The sequence below is a fragment of the Nyctereutes procyonoides genome, unplaced genomic scaffold (assembly GCF_905146905.1).
Source record: "Nyctereutes procyonoides isolate TBG_1078 unplaced genomic scaffold, NYPRO_anot_genome, whole genome shotgun sequence".
Lineage (NCBI taxonomy): Eukaryota > Metazoa > Chordata > Mammalia > Carnivora > Canidae > Nyctereutes > Nyctereutes procyonoides.
In genome coordinates, this window is record NW_026575020.1 from 13016136 (window position 1) to 13036230 (window position 20095).

Genomic DNA, 20095 nt, shown 5'->3' on the forward strand with positions numbered 1-20095 from the left:
TACCACTCCCTTCCTGGAATGGCCTGCCATTTCCATCCAACAGGAAGGCCTTCTTAACTTCTTGCTTTCCTAACCTACCTTCAAAGTCCAATCTAAGTTCTTTTTCCTCCTGTGATGGAGGTTTTGAATCCTAGCTCTGCTACTTACTAGCTGTATGACCTTGGGCAAGCAACTTAACCTTTCTGTGCTGGTTTCCTCATCTAAAAAGAGAATGCTAATAGTATTTACATCATGGGACAACGAAGGAGGATTAAATGAGTTAGTATCATTCAAGCACTCAGAACTAATAAATGCTATACACACAATAAATAAATTAAAATTTGTATTTTCTCTAGCTATTCCATATTGGAAATGATCTGTTCCCTTATTCTCACCATTAATATATTACAATTATAACCCTTTATCTGCCCTATTTTTATAAATTTTATTATATAAATTAACCCATTTATTATAGGCTAGCAACGTCTCAAATGGTAGAGCTTCTACTGGTCTTCCAACTCCTTCAGTCTTCTGATGGCCGACTTTACTGTGACAGCAGAAGTGGTGTTGTAGGTCCAGGCGCCACTGGTTATGGTCTTCATGCAGGAGCCACAGTGCCAGATGCCCACTGCTTGCCTTTTCATCTTGGTTTTGCCACAGAAGGAGCAGGTGTACTTGACATGCTGGCTAATTTCAATCTTCTTCACCATCTTCCTGAGGGAGGCCCCATAATGGGTCCCATATTTACCCACGATTCCAACCTTCTTGATGCATTTGGCCATGTCCCCACCAACCAGGTCCAAGCCCAAAGAGCTCTGCCCTATTTTTAAACCACATTTTCACTTTATGATCCTCCATATGATGTCCATTAGCTCCCCACATCAATTGAAAGATTGAGGGCAAAGGCCACATAATATATCTTTTCATATCTCCACAATCCCTAGTATTAGCTTACCTGTTGTGTTTTGTGCAAGTAATGATCACAGACTGATATGCCCCTGATTTTCCAAAGTGATCCTCTTGATTCTCCAGTTCTCAATCCATCTTTGCTTTATTTCTAGATCTGGCCTCACTGATCTTCTCCAGAGTTCTGGTTTGAATGGTACAACCTACCTCTCTTGCAGGCCATCTCTGAGTGCTACATTTATCAGGGACATTGGGGCTTGGCAGGCAGACAAGAAACACAATCTGTAGACAGAGCTACCGCAAGCCAAACTTGCCAGTACAATTCCTGCAGTTTGCTGACAGTCGTGTGGTTGTTTTCCAAGCCTCTAATATGGAATACCATAGGGTCTTTAAGGAGGAGTAGTTGAAGATTGGGGCTGCTGGCTATTTTATCTCCACTTTTTTTTCTTTGGGAGATCATATGCCTGATGTTTTACTCTAAAATGACCTGGGATGCCAAGGCTGTCACAGAAAGAATGGTCCAGCAAAAGAGTGAAGTTTTGGATTGAATTGGTGTGAATGCTTCAGCAAATCTTCTGAAGACCATCCAAAGCCACACATAAATAATGAGCTTGGAATGGCAACAAGAATGCATGGGATGTGGCCTCCTGAGTCAGCCATATAGTGTTCTTGGAGTGGTGGGCTATTTCGGATAAAGGACCATTTGAAAAACATTTATCAGGGTGTGGTGGGTAAAAGCTTTCTTTGAGTAAATACTTCCAATGCACTTTGTGTTTCTACACCATGTCCCCACTGCTATGCTGTGATAATCATTTAAGCACAGTACTTGAGGGTAGAGGTAGTTAATGTTCACAGATTCATGAACTGCTTCATACCAAAGAAAGCTCTGATATCCTTATCCAAAAAGCATTACCAATCCCGTGTCTTCCCATTTCTTTATAACCAGGGTGCTGCTGGGTCTAATTTCATGGTCTAGGCAGTTTAATAGGAATTAAAAAAAAAAAAGCTACACAGATGCAGCTCTGATAATTCCATTGACTGGATGGAAATGACATGTTGAAAATATCCTTACCAGGTTTCCCCTTATAGCTTACATCAAAGGTTAACTGTTGACCAAGTTCACTCTGTGAAGAGTAAATCATTCCTCTGGCCAGATGGGAGGTGCTTTTGGAAGCACATAACCTTTATAAACCAGTAATGGACTCAAAGGACACTGCATAAGAACCCTACTCATTTCTGCCTTATGTCTGAAAGCTGAATCCACCTGCAGACAGCTTTCCAGAATAAAATTCACACCCTGGAAAACTTTGCCTTTAATGACAGCCAGCCACACCTCAGGAAGGCTCTCTGTCCTTCTGGTTTTCCATTTGTCCATCCATCCTTACCTATTTTTCTGATACTGACATCTTAACTTCTTGTGAGTCAAGATGGTCCCCAAAGAGCACATTCTTCCTGGTTTTCACCAATGGACAAGAGCTATTTGGTTTTGACATACTTTATTCAGTTTGTGTTTCACTGTAGCATATCTGCTTTCTCAGACTCTCTGTGATCTATCTCCTGCCTATCTCTCCGGCATGAAGCTACTTCCGCTCCACCCTGCTCATACTCCACATACCCCATTCATACAAACTCCACATGACTCCCCATTCCCACCATCTCTTCTGTTTGATCAGCCTGCCCAGAGGCAGGCTGTGATCACCTACCCTGGAATGCATTTAGGTGTTTAAACAGATGACACCCACCAACGAGTATGAATGAATGTTTACTTAGTACAACAGGCTGGGATTCCCAGGAAGAGAAGAAGACACACAAGAGTCTGAAGATGAGAAGGAGAGCAGAAGAGGCTAAGGCAGAGGTGGCTTTGGGCTGTTGTTTTTGTGTGTGTTGTTTGGTTGTGGGGCCAAAATGAGGAGCTCTCTGCATGGTGGTCTAGAGGCTGTACTATTTGAAATTCCAGCCAATGCACCTCTGCATGCTGATCTTCCTTATTGGGTCACATAGATAGTGATGGAGAGGAGGGATAAGAAGCAAAGGGATTCGAGGAGCCCACTGACATTCAAATGTCAAACATAGGGTCACCATGACACTTTGAAACCTCCAAGGCTTCACACAAGTAGGTCTTCCGGTAGGTAGATTCCAACCTATCCTTGAAACTCCCCTTGGGAATCACATCCTCCAGAAAGTCTCCCTGATGCCCCCTACAGCTGCATTAGACCATGATACTTTCTGTTGTAGTCATATCCCATGCTTGTCTCTATATTTATAGCACTTATCACATAGGATCTTTGTAACAAATTCAAGTGCATCCCCAAGAATATATGGTTAAGTCCTAACTCCCAGCACCTATGAACATGACTTTATTTGGAAATAGGGTCTTTGCAGATGTAATTTAGTGAAGGATCTCAGGATGTGGTCATCCTGGTTTTAGAGTGGGCCCCAAATCCAGTGGATTTAGAAAGGAGAGGAAACATGACACAGAGATGCATCAGGAAGGCCATGTGAAGATGCAGACAGAGAATGGAGCTCTGCAGCTACGAACTGAGGACCATCACACATTGCCAGTGGCCACCAGAAGCTAGGAGAAGGGCAAGGGATGGATGCTTCTTCAAAGCCCCGCAAGAAACCAACTTTATTGCCACCTACCTTTCAGACTTCTGGCCTCCAGAACCGTGAGAAAAAAATTCTGTTGTTTTAAATACCCCGTTTCTGATAATTTGCTATAATAACCCTAGGAAACTATTATTTTAATAATTGTATATCGGGATTTTTTATCTTCATTACAAGAACTGTGAGCTGGAGGGCAGAGGTTGTGTTTTGTGCATCTTTAGAACCCTGCAGCCTGGCACAGTGTCTGGCACAAATAGAGGAACACCTAAAATGTTTTCTGGGGAAATAAAAAACTACTGAGCTTACACCAAATGAATGCAAGAGGAAAAGAGCCCCTGAAATTAGCTCTAAGCAGGAGTATCTCCACTGAATCTGCTAACTATGGAGAAATCACAAGGGTCTCAATCTTTATGTCCAGTCAAGGATGCTTTGTTTCCCCTTTAGGTTAGACTGTTTCTTTATGTTTTGCCTGCAGGTAGATTTCTAGAATTACCGGGTGGTGGTGAGAGTCCCCGAGCCAATCTGTATAGGCACTAAAGTGCTCTGGCACACATCCCAGCTTTTTCTCCAGGTCCATGTTAACCAGGTTCATCTAGAAGATGGACAAGTAGCCCGGACACTGAATTAAACCACATGCCCTCCCGGGAGTCCCTGGAATGAGGGTTCCAATGGTGCAAATAATCTGCTGTTTGGTTTGGGTGCTTTCTTCTCTAGCTGAGCAAAGAGTTGATTTTTTTTCCTCAGGAGGAGGTGAGTGAGGATGAAAATATTTACTTAGAGACCACCTAGGCCAGGTCTGAAAACTCCTGAGCCAGGTGGGAACTTCAGCCCAGTGAGAATTCTCTGTTTTTGTTAAAGAAAAAGAAATTGCAGATGGGCAGCCCGGGAGCATTGGAGCAGACGTCTGAGGCACGAATCCCTGAAGCAGACCCAGTGACCACTGCCCTTCCGTGCTTTTCCATCGCCTCATTTTACAGATGACAAACAGCCCGGCCACTTGTTTAAAGCTCAGCGTTTTCTTTTTCCTCCTTCTCCTTTCTTACTCTTTTTTTTTTTTTCTAAAAGCCACAAGGGTGTTAGGTGATTTTTCCCTCCCTGCCTGGAGAACATTTATTACAGATGCTTAATCTTTCCTCTCTCCTTGGGGCAGCTCAGGCCTTCAGACCTAGAAGCTGAATCTTTGCCTTGGCAGGAGTGCTGCCGACACATAAGGGGTAGGTGGTTTTATGTGAGCATGGTCTACAAGGCAGGCATGGGTGAGGAACAAGCCCTAACTGGACAGTGAGCAGGCAACAGAATTAAATTAGAAACCATGGAATGGGTGCAAAAGAAGTAGAAGATTCCTCCCTACTTTTGAGGAGCTTCCAGACAGACACACACACAAGGTTGACAACAAATACCTTTTTCAGCCAACAGATGTGTAAAACTTGTGCTTTTCACTTTTCAAAGAATCTTCAGATCTGTGACATTATTTCATCTTTATGAAATTCCTGGGATATAAGGCAAATGGTATGACTTTCATTTTATATATATGGAAACAGAGAGGTTATATGAATGGACCAAAATCATATATTTTGGTCAAGATAGGACCCAAATGCCATCCTGCTTGTTTACACTTCTGGTAGTTTCCACCTTAATAAGAACAGCTAACCTCTTTTGGATGTCTTCTCTTGGTTAGGTCCTCTTCTGAACATTGTCTCATTAAATCTTTATAAGATCCTCTAAAGGAAGGACAATTATTTCTGTCTTAACAGAAAAAGAAACTGAGACTTATCCTGGTAACAGAGCTAGCTAATAGTAAAACCAGAATTAAAAAACAAGTCTGTCTCACTCAAAAACTCATCTTTGTAACTATACAAATTTTAAGTTTCCATTTGCTGAGAGGATACAGCAAAAGCAGTAAGCATCAGAAGGACTTGATCAAGGGAATTTCTTAAAGGATGTGAACATTGGGTCTATTCAAGAGAATAAGAAGAACTATATCTCAAACAGTTAAAATAGGTGAGGACCTTTGGAAGAGCTGTTCATGTCATTAGCTCCCTACACAGACAGCATGGTTCTCCTAATCTTAGGGGTAAAGGACTGAGGCTTGGAGAGATCAGGTATTCAGCTCACGGTTCCATAGCTAGGACCTTGACAGAGTCAGGATTCACATTCTGGTTTGTCTGACCCCCAATGACTTGCAGGTATCCACTGTGCTTAATGGCACTGTGAAGGCGGGTGGTGACCACAGGCCATGCACACCGCATGTGGAATCCATAAGGTTGGGCACAATCCATTTGTTTCCAGGGGACCCACAGGGGCTTTCCTGGACTGAAGCCACATATTTGTGTTAGAGAACTAGGAGATGTAGCAAAGATGTTCAGGGCACAAAATTGCTGGGACTTAGTGGCACTAGCTTTCTGTTTTTCCTTCTTGATAGGTTTTTTTTAAAATTGTCTTCTGTACTATACGGAGCTGTATGCATTTCCATTATTTATTTAGTTCAATTCACATTCTTTTAACATATCTGTCATCTTTCTGACAGATGCAAATACCCTCCTACTTTCCCTAATTCCCTCTATTATTCGTGAAGAATAATACTAATGGTCTCTACCATTTTTTAACTCCACATTCAAGAGATAGCCTACGTTAGCTTATATAATTCTCACAAATGTGCAAGGTAGGTATTGTTTATTCCGATTTTGAGATGAGGAAACTGAAGGCAGGAGAGTTTACATAATTTGTTCAGATCCCACAGGGAGCAAAGCCAGAATGTGAACTTGGGTCTGTGTGATTCCAAAATTCATGCTCTTTCCATTGCCTGAAGGTAATTGGATAGGCTCTACGTGGAGGCAGTGGGGGAAAAGTCTTTTAAGGTCATGTTTGTGTATTTTAATTTAAGATAATAAATAATAGGGAAGGGGATGACATGATGGAAATAATGCTTAGGGCAGGTGAGGGGAGTTGGAGGCAAGAAAAACCTTCCTCAGAGGCCATGAATAGCAACAGGAGTTTGGAATGTTGAGCAGCACCTGGATAAGGTTGCTGGCCAAAGAAATAGGAGATGGTATCTCAGGACCAGCAGACTTTATAGAAAAATAATTGGTGAGATTTGAATCATAACCAAAGGGAAGGGAAGAGCTAAAACGGATACAGAAGGCAAATTTTTTGAGAAGGAGGGGCATGTTATTATGGCCCTGAGAATGAAGACTGGTGGTGATGTAAAAGGATTTGAAGTGCAGGAGTGGTTTCCTCCTCAGGGTTAAGCAGAAGGAACAAGAAGCAGGGCAGCCATTGTAAATAATTGGACCACATGGTCATACCAATGCCTCTACAGGTATTCAAAGGTGAAGAAAGATCTTCCCAACGAGGGGGATCTCCCCATTGCCAGACCCTCCCCAGATGTGATGCCTTGAGTTTATGCTGGCTAAGAGCTGGAAAAAGGATGCTTAAGGCCAGTGAGAAAAAGGACTTGCATTGAGCCATGCGTATGTCTACACCTGGCACGGCATTCTGTTTGCCACAATGATATGCATACACCCCTACCCTTTTTCCACCAATATGTGAGCCTAGCCTTCCAGGGCCATGGGAAGACTGGGGAGGACCACCTCTGGAGCTGTCCAGCTCCCAGAGTTGGATTGGAGCGCTAACCAATCCCATCGCCACTTCAAACAAAGCCACAACTCCTGAGAAAGAGGTAGGTTTTCCATGATTTTATCTCACTGTTTTATATCCAATCATGGTAGTACCCTCTACTTCATGAAGTATCATGTTGAAATCATTTATGTCTCTACCTTATTACCTCCTGGATGTTTTCACATTAGTTTTGTGATCTGGATTATTGACAATAACTATCCATCCCTGATGCCTGTACTTAACTCTGGCAAGTTCCATATAGGGCAAACAAAGGTCACAAAGTGGCAGCACACGAGCCAGATATGTTTTGTTTGTCCTACACAGTGTTTGTTAAATTTTGAATCAACATTTTTAAATTAGGAAATTTCACATATTTTCCCATTTTCAGCTTTTCTTTAAGAAGTGAAAAACTCTGGCAATCCTGGGCTATAATCCTTCCCGTTAGGAAGTGGCTGGAGTTTACACATAGCATTTGGTCTCTGTTTTACCACAATCTCCACCACTCCCTATTATCTGACACAAAACCCACTGCCCTCATTTACCTCACTTACTTGGCCCCTGTAGGCATTTAACTTTGAGATTATACTGGAAGATAATGGTGTTAGTTCAAACAGAAGTTAGTTGGTGAGCAGACACTATGAATGCACTTGAGTGGTGAGCATGGCTGAATTCTAATTCCTTCCCCCCTCCATCTCCTTCCTCCACTCTCTCTCCAAAATGCACAGCACCTCATGATGAGTGCTGAGTATAAGACACTGCTCCTTTCTCCCGGTGAAGCATAGCATAATTCCAAGTGAGCATCCTTCCACCAAAACCCTCCTTCCATGGCACCTTACTCACAGCTCCCTGGCATAGGCAGAGAGGTCTGGCAAGTTGATTTGGGGGTGCCATCTGTGACATTGCCTTTGGTTGCATTACATTTCCAGCAGACTAAAATGCAAGAGAAATAATGTGGTGAAAGGAGACGACCTGAGTATTTCAGAGAGGATGTAAGACACTGGGTGAGGGAGTGGAGTCTCTGAGGCAGAGTTGGGAAGGGCAGATGACAGAAAGCTTGAGATACTGGACTTGGTCAGAGGGCAGTGGATAGATGCAGCAGCATCTTATGCTGAAGAGTGACATGACCCAAAAGGAGGGTCAGGGTGGGAGGCATGCTGCCTGCGGGAGGGGACCTGAGGTCAGAGGCCACTTGAGATGATGTGAGGGGGTGTTTCCAGGCATGGAGTCAAGTCCAACCTCTCCTCACTCAGTATGTAACTCTGGACCTCAGTCTTCATCTGTGACCTTCAGATGACCTGAAAGCATTTAGTCTTTTTGGCAGAGACTCTGGCACCTAACACTTTCTACCTGCTGTTTCCATCATAAAGGTGCAATGAGGACAGGACCCTGATCCCTTTGGCTGGAATCTTCTTCTGGTTGACAAGTTAGTGCTGTGAGCTATGCAAAATATGCCTTGTGTCAGTGTCCCCTAGAGAAGATGAAAGGGAAATATGGTTCCCAGATATCTCACCCGATAAGAAGGTCCAGAATGCTATTCTCTTCTGGCTATGCATGAATTGGAACTTGTGTATTTTGGTAGTAGGTTTTGATAGATTTAGATTAATCTTTTTGTAAAGGAGAAGTAGCATCATAGAATACAAAAAGTGCCATGATGGAGCTATATCCAGCCCTTCTACTAGGTCATCTGCTTTACCCAGGGTTTCTTTGAGCCGGCAGGCTGAAAAAGCCAAGGGTATTGACAAGAAGAAAGAAGCATGGACTCTGAAAGCCTAACTGGGCCTGTTTGCAGCCCAAGTGCTCCTGGGATTTTATAGCCACAGCCTGACAGACAAAACCACCGAGAGAGCAGGTTTTCATCCATTATATAAATGCATTACTTCTATTACTCTCAGCTATACTTACTGCAATCGGCTTAAGTAATATTTAAGGACCACGTCCTTCATTTTACATAAATCTTAAATTTCACAGGCAGATACTATACCATCAACATCTTTTGAGTCCTCCCTGGGGCCTAATGTAGTTGACACTCAATAAAACATTCACAAATGGACTCCTTGCTCTTCAGTTCTTGAGTATATATGTCATGCACCTGCTATGCAATAGGCATATTACTAGAATTTAAGAGGCAAAAAAAAAAAAAAAAGGAGGAGGAATGAAGCATGGTGCTTTCCTTCAGAGAGATTATATTTTGGTAGGGGAAGTCCCTATGATCATATACACAGCACCACTGAGTACATCAGTGTGGTAAGTTTTATGAGGAGAATCTTTAAAAAGTGCTATGGAAGCTGAGCTTGAGGTTAGTGATGGAAAGTTCCCAGAATAACTGTTGCCAGAGCTGAGACTTAGAAAATGAGTAATATAAGACTCTTACCATCTTGCAGGGAAACATGCATATGCATATGTTGTATGTGCACGTGTGTGTGTATAAATTTTTCTTGGTACTTCACTGTAGCTCAGTGTGAATAACTTCACCCCATGTTCAGCTCAGATCAGATGCAGAGGTATTCAGTTTCTGTTTTTCTTTATTCATTTGCCTTTTTTGCTTATTCAGCAACATTTGGATAGAGAATTCCTTCAAGTTCTCTATTTATTAAAAAAAAAAAAAAGCAATTGCACATCATGATCAGAGGTAATGGGCCCTCAGTCTGAGGTACCATTCATTCGTGGGTCCTCAGGTAAGCCACATCCTTGAGCCTTGGCTGCTCCATGTGGTAAGAATTCATCCTCCTACCTTGCTAGAAAGACAAGGTGCTGGAAAGTTGTCCTTCAACAACCATTCAGGCAGCTGATGTTTTGTTGAGCACCTGCCCTGTGCCACGCACTATGACTTCTATTTGAGTTCGATCCAAACTTTCCAAACTACTGTTAAGTCTCGTCTACCCTTTGACAAATGGGTTTCAAAATAAGCATGTACAAAATGTTCCTCCTTTGGCATCTTTCCTAAGAGTATTCTGAAAAGGAGAGCCAACCCCGGTCCCTAAAATGCAGGGCAAGTAGGAATGTGCTTCACCATCAAAATGACACTACTGTCTCCAGGCCAGGCCCCATCAGGCTTCTAGAAAATGGGCAGATAGCGCCTCCGACCAACCCAGGAGTCAAAATAATCCAGCCCAAAGCTTCAGCTAAACGTTTTAACGAATTAATTGTGTATCTGATCAATGTTCGGCATCTGCCAAAGTAGACTGGGATATACCCTTTGCAACCTTTCCATCCCTGTCTCCCTGTCTCTGTCCTACCTACCCTGTCTCCTCTTCGATACAATTTTGAATCCTTCTTTTAGGGGTACAAAAGCCAACTCAAATGTGATCACAGAGCTATAGATAAGCTTACTCCCACCCCACCGGGTGCCTCCTAAAACCATATTTTCACCATTTCTTTCATTCTTTGAAAGTGCTTTGTGAGAAGTATGTGCAGGACTTCCCCTCCCTCTGCTCTTGACCCTGTGCAGCGATTTGGCCACTCCTGGAGCCAGGCCGTGGGAGAGGCAGCCATTCTTAGCCTCCCCGGACAAAGAGGGTTCCCTTGGCAACGGGAACTGTGTGGAGGTTCGAGAAGGGGTTTCCCTCCACCCCCCAGGTTCTCTTTCAACTCAAGAGCTCACCCCGGGGTCTCTCATGGAGGCGTCTCTAACCAGGGTAGGAAAACAGCAATTTTGATTATCAGTAATTGGCGTTTGGAGACAATTGCTTTGCATGCAACAGGCAGGAAAATGTGGGGAGAGTGGGTGAGTGAACTCGGCGAGCGGGGGAGCATCCTGGGTCAGACGGAGGGGAAGCTGGTTTCATTTCTGTACGCTGGCAAGTCTTGATCCCAAGTAGTTTGGGGCTGTAATAATCTCTTTATCTTTTGGGACGTGGGGGAATGGGGAAGGATGGGAGGAGGGAAGCTTCTAGAGGCAAGTATGTACCTTGGTCTCTGGTTTCTCTTTTATCTTTGGCTTTTTATTTACATAAACACAAGGCAATCGGGAATGGTGCGTTCCCATGTTAACGTCAACTCTTGCCCATTATTTCTGCCAGTGCACTTGTGGCTCGCCCTCCCCTCCCCACCCGCCCCTGCTTTTCATTCTCTTTGGACTTTATTGTTAGGGTGATGGAGAAGAAAGATTTGTTCTAAAGTCAAGGGTGAATTTTTCTCATAGGAAGTCATCTCTGAACGGCTGGGCCGGGGATTGGCACAGTTAAGACTCCCTGCTCTAAAGTCCCCCCTACTGATCTTGCAGGTTGTATGAATACTTGAATCCCTGTCACCAACCCATGTTGTTTCAGAAGACCTCGAATGTGTCATTGATTGATGGAGGGAATGTCAGTTATTGACTGGGTTAATAGTAAGCAAAAGTTTCTTCACTCTCTTATCAAAAGTTGCTACAATAATGTAGAAGTCTATCGTCAAAGTCTGGGCTGAGGGCTGGGTAGAAGACACTGAGTGGGAGAAATAATTCAGCTCTTCCGTGTACCCCAGGACTTCAGAGTGGGTGAGAACTGTGCTCAAAGAACTTCTGGAGAGTGACCCCCCCACACACACACACACCCAGCTTAAGGTCTTTGAGAGAACAGAGATATGCCTAAGTAAGGGATCAAAGGAAGCAGGCAAAGCACCATTCAACTTTCCTTTCCTTTCCTTTTCCCTCCCTCCAGTCCTCCCTCTCTCTCACTGTCTTTCCCTTCCCCCCCCATCTCCCTCCCTGCCTCCCTCCCTCTCTCTTGCTCTCTTTTTAAAAATCATATGAGGCCTAAGCATAACTGTTTGAGGAAGCTCTGGAAGGTTTTCAAGACACATTAGAGGTCTTCTGGAACAACATGGGTTGGTGACAGGGATTCAAGTCCTATTTCTTTCATTCTGTGTTCAAACTTCCGGTAAAGTCTTTTGGGACAGGGACTCTACTGTTTTCATTGTTGCCCTCCAGATTCTAACAATTATAAGACCAGCCACATTTTGGATGCTCAATCAATATTTGTAGGATTGAATGGATTCTTGAATGAGCAACCTGGGATCTGGTTGGTTGTTTACTTCTACCATTCGGCATGGAGTGTGGAGCAAGGGCCAGTGTCCTGATCAAGAAACACAGCCTATAGACTTGCATGTGACATTAATAAGCAGTAGGACCTTGGTCAAGCTATTTCAGTTCTTTAACTCTTGGTTTCTCCATCCATCAAGTGATGGTGTTTGGGTAAGAATAGTGTTTTTCCACCAAAAGTAATTAGCTGAAGTTTTCCTACTGCCCTCCTGCCTGTGGAGAAGAGGTTTTTGTCAGAGAGGGCAATTCTGGTCAGGGATAGCCCCTGCAGAAAAGGATAGTAAGACAGTGGAGGAGGTGGAGCAACAAGTGGCTCAGAGGTTGGTGGCCGGAAAACTCTGGGCCCTAGATAATCCCTGGCATTCAGTTACGAGACTAATCTTTCCCAGTTTTGCAGCACCTCTCTTGCATTAGATACTTTCCAAAGATGAGATGAAGTAGTACCCTGATTTTTTTCTGGTAAAGGCAAGCAATCCATCCTTCCTACAGGGGACCTAGGGGACAAGGTTTCACATGGCTGATAGGTTTGAATCACTGCCTCCAGTTAGTGATCAACTAGTCCTGAACCAGTCACATTCTTTTGCCTCATTCCAAAATATTCTCTCATTTATTCAACAATCAACAGATAGTCATTGAAAGCCTATGAGACTAGACACCATTTATCAATGAACAAGAGAGAATAATAAGAAAAAAGATTCATGTGATTGTTGCCTCGGTGCCACAAAGAAAACAAAAACAATGTCTGGAGACAGAGTGATGGGTGGTATTTGTAGGGGTAGAGTGGTCAAGAAAGTTCTCTCTGAGGTGACATTTAATGGTGAAAATCTTGATGTGGGAGTCTGTTCAACATGTATAAGGCAAAGCAGTGTCTGGGACTGGAACAGAGGAAGTGAAGCAGAGAAGAGACATCAGAGGGGTACAGTGAGATCACAGAGACTATGGGTGCCTCATAAGCCGTCAAAAGGATTTGGGATCTTCGCCATTCTGCCCACTTAATTGGAATGGCTTTATTCTATCCAAAGTGCAATGGTAAGCCACCGGGCAGATTTTCACATGGAAGTGACAATATCTGATCACTCCAGCAATTGTGGTGAGCATAATATATCAGAGACAGTATCTGAAAAGATGATTAGAGTGAAGGGATTGAAAACTAAACAGCCTACATGGGAGGCCACATCATGGATCATAAATTTGGGTGTAGCTGGATAGACCTGGATTTGAATCCCGACCTTGTAACTTAGTTGCCCTGCCATTTGGCCAAGTTGTTTAACATCCCTGGTTTCTGTTTCTTCATCTATTAAAGAGGGATCATATTACTTACTTTGATGAGCTGAGACGATGAAAGGAGAGTCTGTATTTGTTATCTCATAGCAGATGCTCAAAATGAGAGCCATTACTGTAACCTTTGCTTTGTTAGCTGTCAACAACTCCATGGATGAGCAGGACACCTGAAGATGTCAGGTTCATGGCCAGTCTCACAAGTTACCCTCTCTACTACATGCTTCTTTTGGGAGGAATGAGAGGTGAAAAAGGAAGGAAGTGACCTGCCTAAAGTCATGCAGCTGGGTAAGGTCAGGGCTGTGACGGGGCCAGGTCTTTATTCCCATGTAGTATTCTTTCTTCTATGCCAGGGTTCAGCAAACTAAGGTCCCATAGGCTGGATCCAACTCGTCCCATTTTTATAAAGAACATTTAATTGGAACACAGCCATACTCATTCCTTTATGTACTGACTATGGCTGCTTTAGCACCAGGACAGCAGACGTAAGTAGTTGCAGCAAAGCCCACGTGGCCTTCAAAGGCTAAAATATTTACTTACTGGCTCTTTATAAAGTTTGTCCATTCCCATTCTACACTATTCTGTTCCCTTAATTGAAATGGCTTTATTGTAGTAGCTAGTAGCTTATGTATTATCAACTAGAAAGGGAACACCTTCTCCAGGTCTTCGAAACAGCATGACTGAGAGATTTTCTTGGGGAAGGTGTGGTCCTGGTGGAGTACACAGCAAGTGATGTTGGGCCCCTAGGAGCCAGAAAGGAGCACTGGTCACCTAGGGAGGGTGGCAAAGGGAGGGATGAGGACTCTGGCCAAAGGGGCATGGGTGAGGAGATAAGGCACACTAAATCCTTGCTCTTAGCAATTTCAGACCAAAAAGGCCGCTCTCTACACCCAAGGTAAGAGGAAGCTTGAAGGCTCAGGAAATAGGCTGATGCAGCAGATTTATTTGACCACCTCAGCTTCAATGTACACAGATCTGGGCCTGTCTGGGAGACGTCTCTGTGGATCTCAGGGCACATCCCCTTATACCACAGATGACCATCACCAGCATTGAAAGCTGTGCTTGCTTATTCTCAGATACCGCAGCTCAGAATCTTATGGGCCTACGTGGCGAGTCCTCTTTTCTTCTCAAGACTTTAGGACTATGTAGGGACTATGGTGTCTTGTCAGGGACTCATTCCTTGCCTGACCCTCAAGAAGGCCATAGATTGGCTTCATTCTCTTTGGCCTCCATGTTCCCACTGATGCACTTGGTTAGGTAGACCCTTCTGCTACGACTCTGCATTCAATCCCAACACGTGATTATTTACCCACTGCAAGGTAGGTACCCTCTGTTTGAGGGTACATTTATAGGTGTGGACCTATTGGTCAGAAAGCATTGATGGCTTCACTTGGTTAGATGTGTGGAATCCAAGTTTGACCTTCATCCTTAGGGATTCCTCTTGACTCCTGGTTTCAGACTTCAGCTGTTGCCGTAAGCAGTGGAAACTGAGTTACACAGTTCTTCAACTTCAGGTAATATAAATACAGTACCATGTATTTCTTGGCACTTTAAACTTTCCAACCAGCCTACATGGAGAACACCCCAGCTTTTTGGAATGCTAAATAATTCACCAGACCCATCGGGCATGGTGTTTCAGAACTCAGTAGGCTCCTTCCACTGATCCAATGAGCAGATGTGCTCATTTTTTTGCTTGCTCAAAATGCGTCAGTCATTTGAACATCGTGGACTCAGGACTTAGACCAGCCATGCAGTGCCTTGACATCCTCACTCACTCACTGACCGAGCAACTCCCCTCACATATACCTCAAGGGCATTCTTACCTAAATCCTAGAAGCAAGTCAATAGTTATGAGAGATCAAGTGGCATGATGGCTCAGTTCCAGCATGGGCCCTCCCCATCCAAGACCTTTTAAAAAGAAGAGGAAGAAAGAAAACTTTGTTGGGTTCAATCAACTATTCCCTTCCTGGGTCTTCTTCCACCCTGGTGCTTACATGAGGTTAGGGTCATCGTAGAAATGGTTAACAACACCGCTTCCCCAGCTATCAGAAAGCACAGCATTCCCACACAATCTTTTGTGAGCCTAAGTGGCATAAACCAAAGAAGCAAATACAATTCACTTATAGGGGAAAATTTTTGCACATTCCCAGGCCCCCCAAATAATTTTTCTTAAGCTTTTCTGATCCCTTGGGGTACATCTTGCTAACAGATTACAACCAAACAAATGGGAATAAAGCACAGATGCTCACAGACACAGTTCAAAGCTATGGCACTTGATGTTGCGATGCTGAGTGTAGTTCTCAGGGAAGGAACTGGGGAACTGGGCAGTGCTGCTCCCCGGCTGCCCCAGGGTGTAGGCGGCCTCCAGGATGGCTTGCAGCAAAACAAATGCTAAGTGCTATTTTTGCTTTTCAGCACTTTTTGGTAAAGGCAAAATTCCTTTTTGGATTTCCTTAGTTAGTGAAACAGGTACTAATGTAGATCTTTGGTAAAAGGGAACTTGTGTAACACAAACTTTGGAAAAGTGGCGGGTGGCTGTGTAACACAAAGGGCAGCAAATCCAGAACCCTGTAGGCTGTTAGCAGAGCTGGTAGCCTTCCTGAAGCCCCTGGGGGCTCCCTGCGCGAAGCAGGTGAGACTGGAACAGCCCCTACGTTCTTGGGGCTTGCCATCGAAATGAGAAACTGCCGAAATGACAGGAGCAGGCCAATTCAAGGGGGGGGGGGGGAGACAGACAACTAAACGGTATGTAGAAAGGAAGTGAATGCTACAGAAGGAGCCCACGCTAAAAATAAATGATTTTTTACAAGCGTGGTTAGCTTTACTGAGACTTAAAATTACGAAACACAGCATGCATTTTCCCCCTAAAATAAAAGCTTTGAGAAAGCTTGATCTGCCTCACATAAAAAGCTACTGAAAAAGGAAAGTATCTGTGAAAGCTTTTAAAATTATGACCATATTTCAAGTATGATAATCACCAAGAATATGTAACGCTATCAGAATTAGATCGACGTGGAATCACTTTGTTTGAACCAATTTAGTCATTTGTGTTACCCCACTGAAAAGACTCCCTAGCACTCTTATTTATGGAAAATATCTATCTACCATCATCTAGGGGCAGTCCAGGCCAGGAAAAAAAAAAAAAAAGAAAAGAAAAGAAAAGAAAAAGAAGAAAAAATGGGCCAGTTTCATTGAATTCTATCTAGTGTGACAATTTTCCTGTCTCCCAAGTGAAAGTAATCATTCATTTTGTATTTAATCTGTAGCCAGAAGAATGATATTCAATGCTAAGTATGACATTTTGTGTTGTGTTTAGTTGGGACTGGACCCATCTGATTGACTGAACCAGTTAAGATGGTGCCCTTATGAATCAGCCTGTGCAATGTAACCACCTAATGTCCATAATTTGGAATTGGGCATCTGTCACACAGCCCTGCCCTGTCTTTAGTTCATTTTTTATTTCAGTGCATCACCGTTGGCCTGAGCGGATGGTGCTTCTGTGAGTTTTCAGCCTTTCTCCAGCAACACGAGATTTATAGCGTTATCTTTGTCCAGCCAGCATTTATTTCCCCAGATTTAACTGTGTTCCCGTTTTATATGATGTTGACAAGTAATAACTGCTGAGTGTTTCGGTGCCATGTGATTAAAGCTAGTAGTGCGTGAGAGTGTCCTCCAGTGTGAGTTCTCTCTAATCCTCCTCTTTCCAAGACACACACATTAATAATTCCTTAGCACTGGTAGTTACAGTTTTTCTTGAACATTGTCGGTTTTGCAATCTGATGAAAAGCTTTTGTGTTTGAGGTTTGGGTTGTATTTGTGTTTATTGTACAGAAAGGTGGAAGGGCGGAGAGAAATGGGGGATTGTCAACTCTGCAAGTTGTCAGTGCGGGGATGTTAATGGAAAGAGAATTTTTAAATTATGGGATATCAAGTGGGGACCAGAGGGGAGGAGTAATTAGAGGACTTGGCCAGAGGAGGTGGGGGCGGGGCGGAGGGCAGGGCAAGGAAATGGGAGGGGTGGGCCATCTGGTGTTAATCTCCTGCTGTGTGTTTGCAGGGCAAAATAGTCAGGGTACTTTGTCAAGGTACAGTCTGCTTTTGCAGACACAGATGGAGCAAAAGGGAGATTAATACATGTGGTTCTAACCACCTTTCATATCTTTACAGCTAAACATTATTTATAGAAATCAATTAGTCCTCTGTCTCTGCAATTTTATTATGAGGCTCTGTCCAAGTTTCTGGCAAGCTCTTTAAGAGGATGATTGATGGTAAACTTTCAGAATGAATAAAAAATGAACCCTCCCTTAGGAATTGGTGTAGTGGAGAGAAAGGTAAATGATAAAAATTATAAACTCTGCAAGTCACTAGAAAACTGATGTAGGATCAGTGTGGTCCTTGTTATATGATTTTTGTCCTTATAGGTTTCATTTTATTTCGTTTTTCTTTTCTTTTCTCTTTTCTTTTCTTTCTTTCTTTTCTTTCCTTCTTTCTTTCCTTTCCTTTCCTTTCCTTTCCTTTCCTTTCCTTTCCTTTCCTTTCCTTTCCTTCTTCCTTTCCTTTCCTTTCCTTTCCTTTCCTTTCCTTTCCTTTCCTTCTTTCCTTCTTTCCTTTCCTTTCCTTTCCTTTCCTTTCCTTTCCTTTCCTTTCCTTTCTTCCTCTTCTCTTCCTCTCTCCCTCTTTTTTCTCTTCTTCCTCTTTTTTTTTTCTCTTTCTCTCTCGCTCTTTCTTGAGCGCGCTCTCTCTCTCTTTCTTTCCTTTACACACTCAACTGACTAACTGCTATGGAAACTTTAGGAGAACCTGATGCCTACAACTGAGCTTGTGGGAAAGTAAAGATTTATTCATTTGCCAAGCTAGTAAATGCCACTTTGATTACTGATGCTCATACAAGATAAAGAATCCCAGAAAAAAATGGACTTGAGCTTTCATGTTTTGTCTTCTGGAAACTTTTACAAGTGATGGGAGCTGCCAATTGGCCTCTGTTAAATGAGTCTAGGAGCCAAGTAATGATAAATATAAAATCCCATCGCAGTGAATTCCATAGAAGATGCATGCTGATATATTTTGAAATTCTAGTCTTGGTAGTCTGCTACTATAGCTTACACCTCCAAGCTTAGAAATGAACTTGGGGCAAAGCTCATATCCCCAGGGTTTAGACCTGAAATAGTTGTGATGGCCTGGATGTGAGGATGGAATTATTAAATAAAACAAATTTCTGAATCCAGGAGAGAATAGGAGACAGTGGCAAGGTTGTACAGGTTCTAACTCTAGCTCCTTGAATGTTGGGGTGGTAAATTGTTCTGTTTTGTTAACTATTTTAAGAGGATAAAGGGGGATGTCTGGGTGGCTCAGTGGTTGAGCGTCTGCTTTTGGCTCAGGCAGGACGTGATCCCAGAATCCCTGATCAGGATCGGGTCCTACATCAGATTTCCTGCATGGAGCCTGCTTCTCCCTCTGCCTATGTCTCTGCCTTTCTCTCTCTCTCTCTCTGTGTCTCTCATGAATAAATAAATAAAACCTAAAAAAAAAAAAAAAGGATTCCTTTGGCCTCTAGAATTAGAGATTTTGTGCAATTTAAAAAATTACAAATGATGCAAGGAGGCTTCAAGCATTTATTCTGTTTCTGTGAAATGGGATGATAATAGTGCCTACCTCACAGGTTTGCTATGAATATTAAATGAAATCAGACATTAAAATATGTAACATGGTGTAAACCCAACAAATTCTCCCATGGTAGTGTTGTCAGAGGATTCAGACTGACTTTTTTCATTTTCATAAGGTTTGGTGTTTAATATAGAACTTGTTCCTATTTGTTAATGATAAATGTATCTGAAGAGGCCCCAGTAAGTGCCTTTAGGGTGGACAACTTTTACCCTTTTTTTTATACCCCCCCCCGTATTACTTGATATGGATCTTTGTATACAGTAGGTGCTAACCTCTTGCTGATATAAGATTCCCTAAGTTTAGATGGGGTTTTCCACCTCTGCAATTTAAGCTGTTGATAAAAATGTATACAGGCTCTGCATAAGTGCAGTTTCAAAATATGCAAAATATCTAACTTCTAAATATTTTATGATATCCCACATCATACAGAATATTTTCTAGCTCCCAGTTTGATGAAAACACCTAAGGCAATATCTGCCACATAATATGTGCTTGGCAAACCATTTATGAGATGATGAATGAATGCATGAAACCTACATAGGAGAATAAAAGAGAACCACGTGTGGAAAGGGTTTTAAGTAAAAATGTTATTAACTTTTAGATTTCAATTAAAAAAATGGCACAAACTGAAATAATTGCTTGTAAGCTATGAAAAATATGTCTTTGTAATCTAGGATAAAACAGTTTATTAGAACATTTGGAGCAGCTCTTAGAATCCATGAGACTGCCATATAGCCATGCTTACAGGAAAACCAGGATGCTGGCAACAACATGATTTGTGGAGCCGACACTGTTTAGCAGGCTGTTGGCAGCGCCATGAATAAGCCCCTGTCATTATTTTCATCCTGATTTCTTGTAAGAGTCAACGTCCCAGGAGAGAGTCTTATTGGCCTAACATGGGTCACATGTCTACCCTCTACCCAAATGTCTTATTTATACTCCCATCAAAAATGCATAAAATGAGGAGAGGTGATTCTCCTAAAAGAATGCTGCAGCCAAATTAAAAAGGAACAGATGGCAAAAAAT

General features: G+C 42.8%; 1 protein-coding gene across 1 annotated transcript; it reads right to left on the reverse strand.

The window, feature by feature from the left end:
- Positions 1–482: 482 nt before the first annotated feature.
- LOC129517170 (60S ribosomal protein L37a-like) lies at positions 483–761 on the reverse strand. The gene has a single exon (XM_055336827.1). The coding sequence runs from the start codon at positions 759–761 to the stop codon at positions 483–485; it is 279 nt and encodes a 92-aa protein (XP_055192802.1).
- Positions 762–20095: the final 19334 nt, after the last annotated feature.

What these genes read in the sequence shown, in the direction of transcription:
- LOC129517170 (XM_055336827.1), bottom strand. Translation starts at nt 761, where the DNA reads ATGGCCAAATGCATCAAGAAGGTTGGAATCGTGGGTAAATATGGGACC.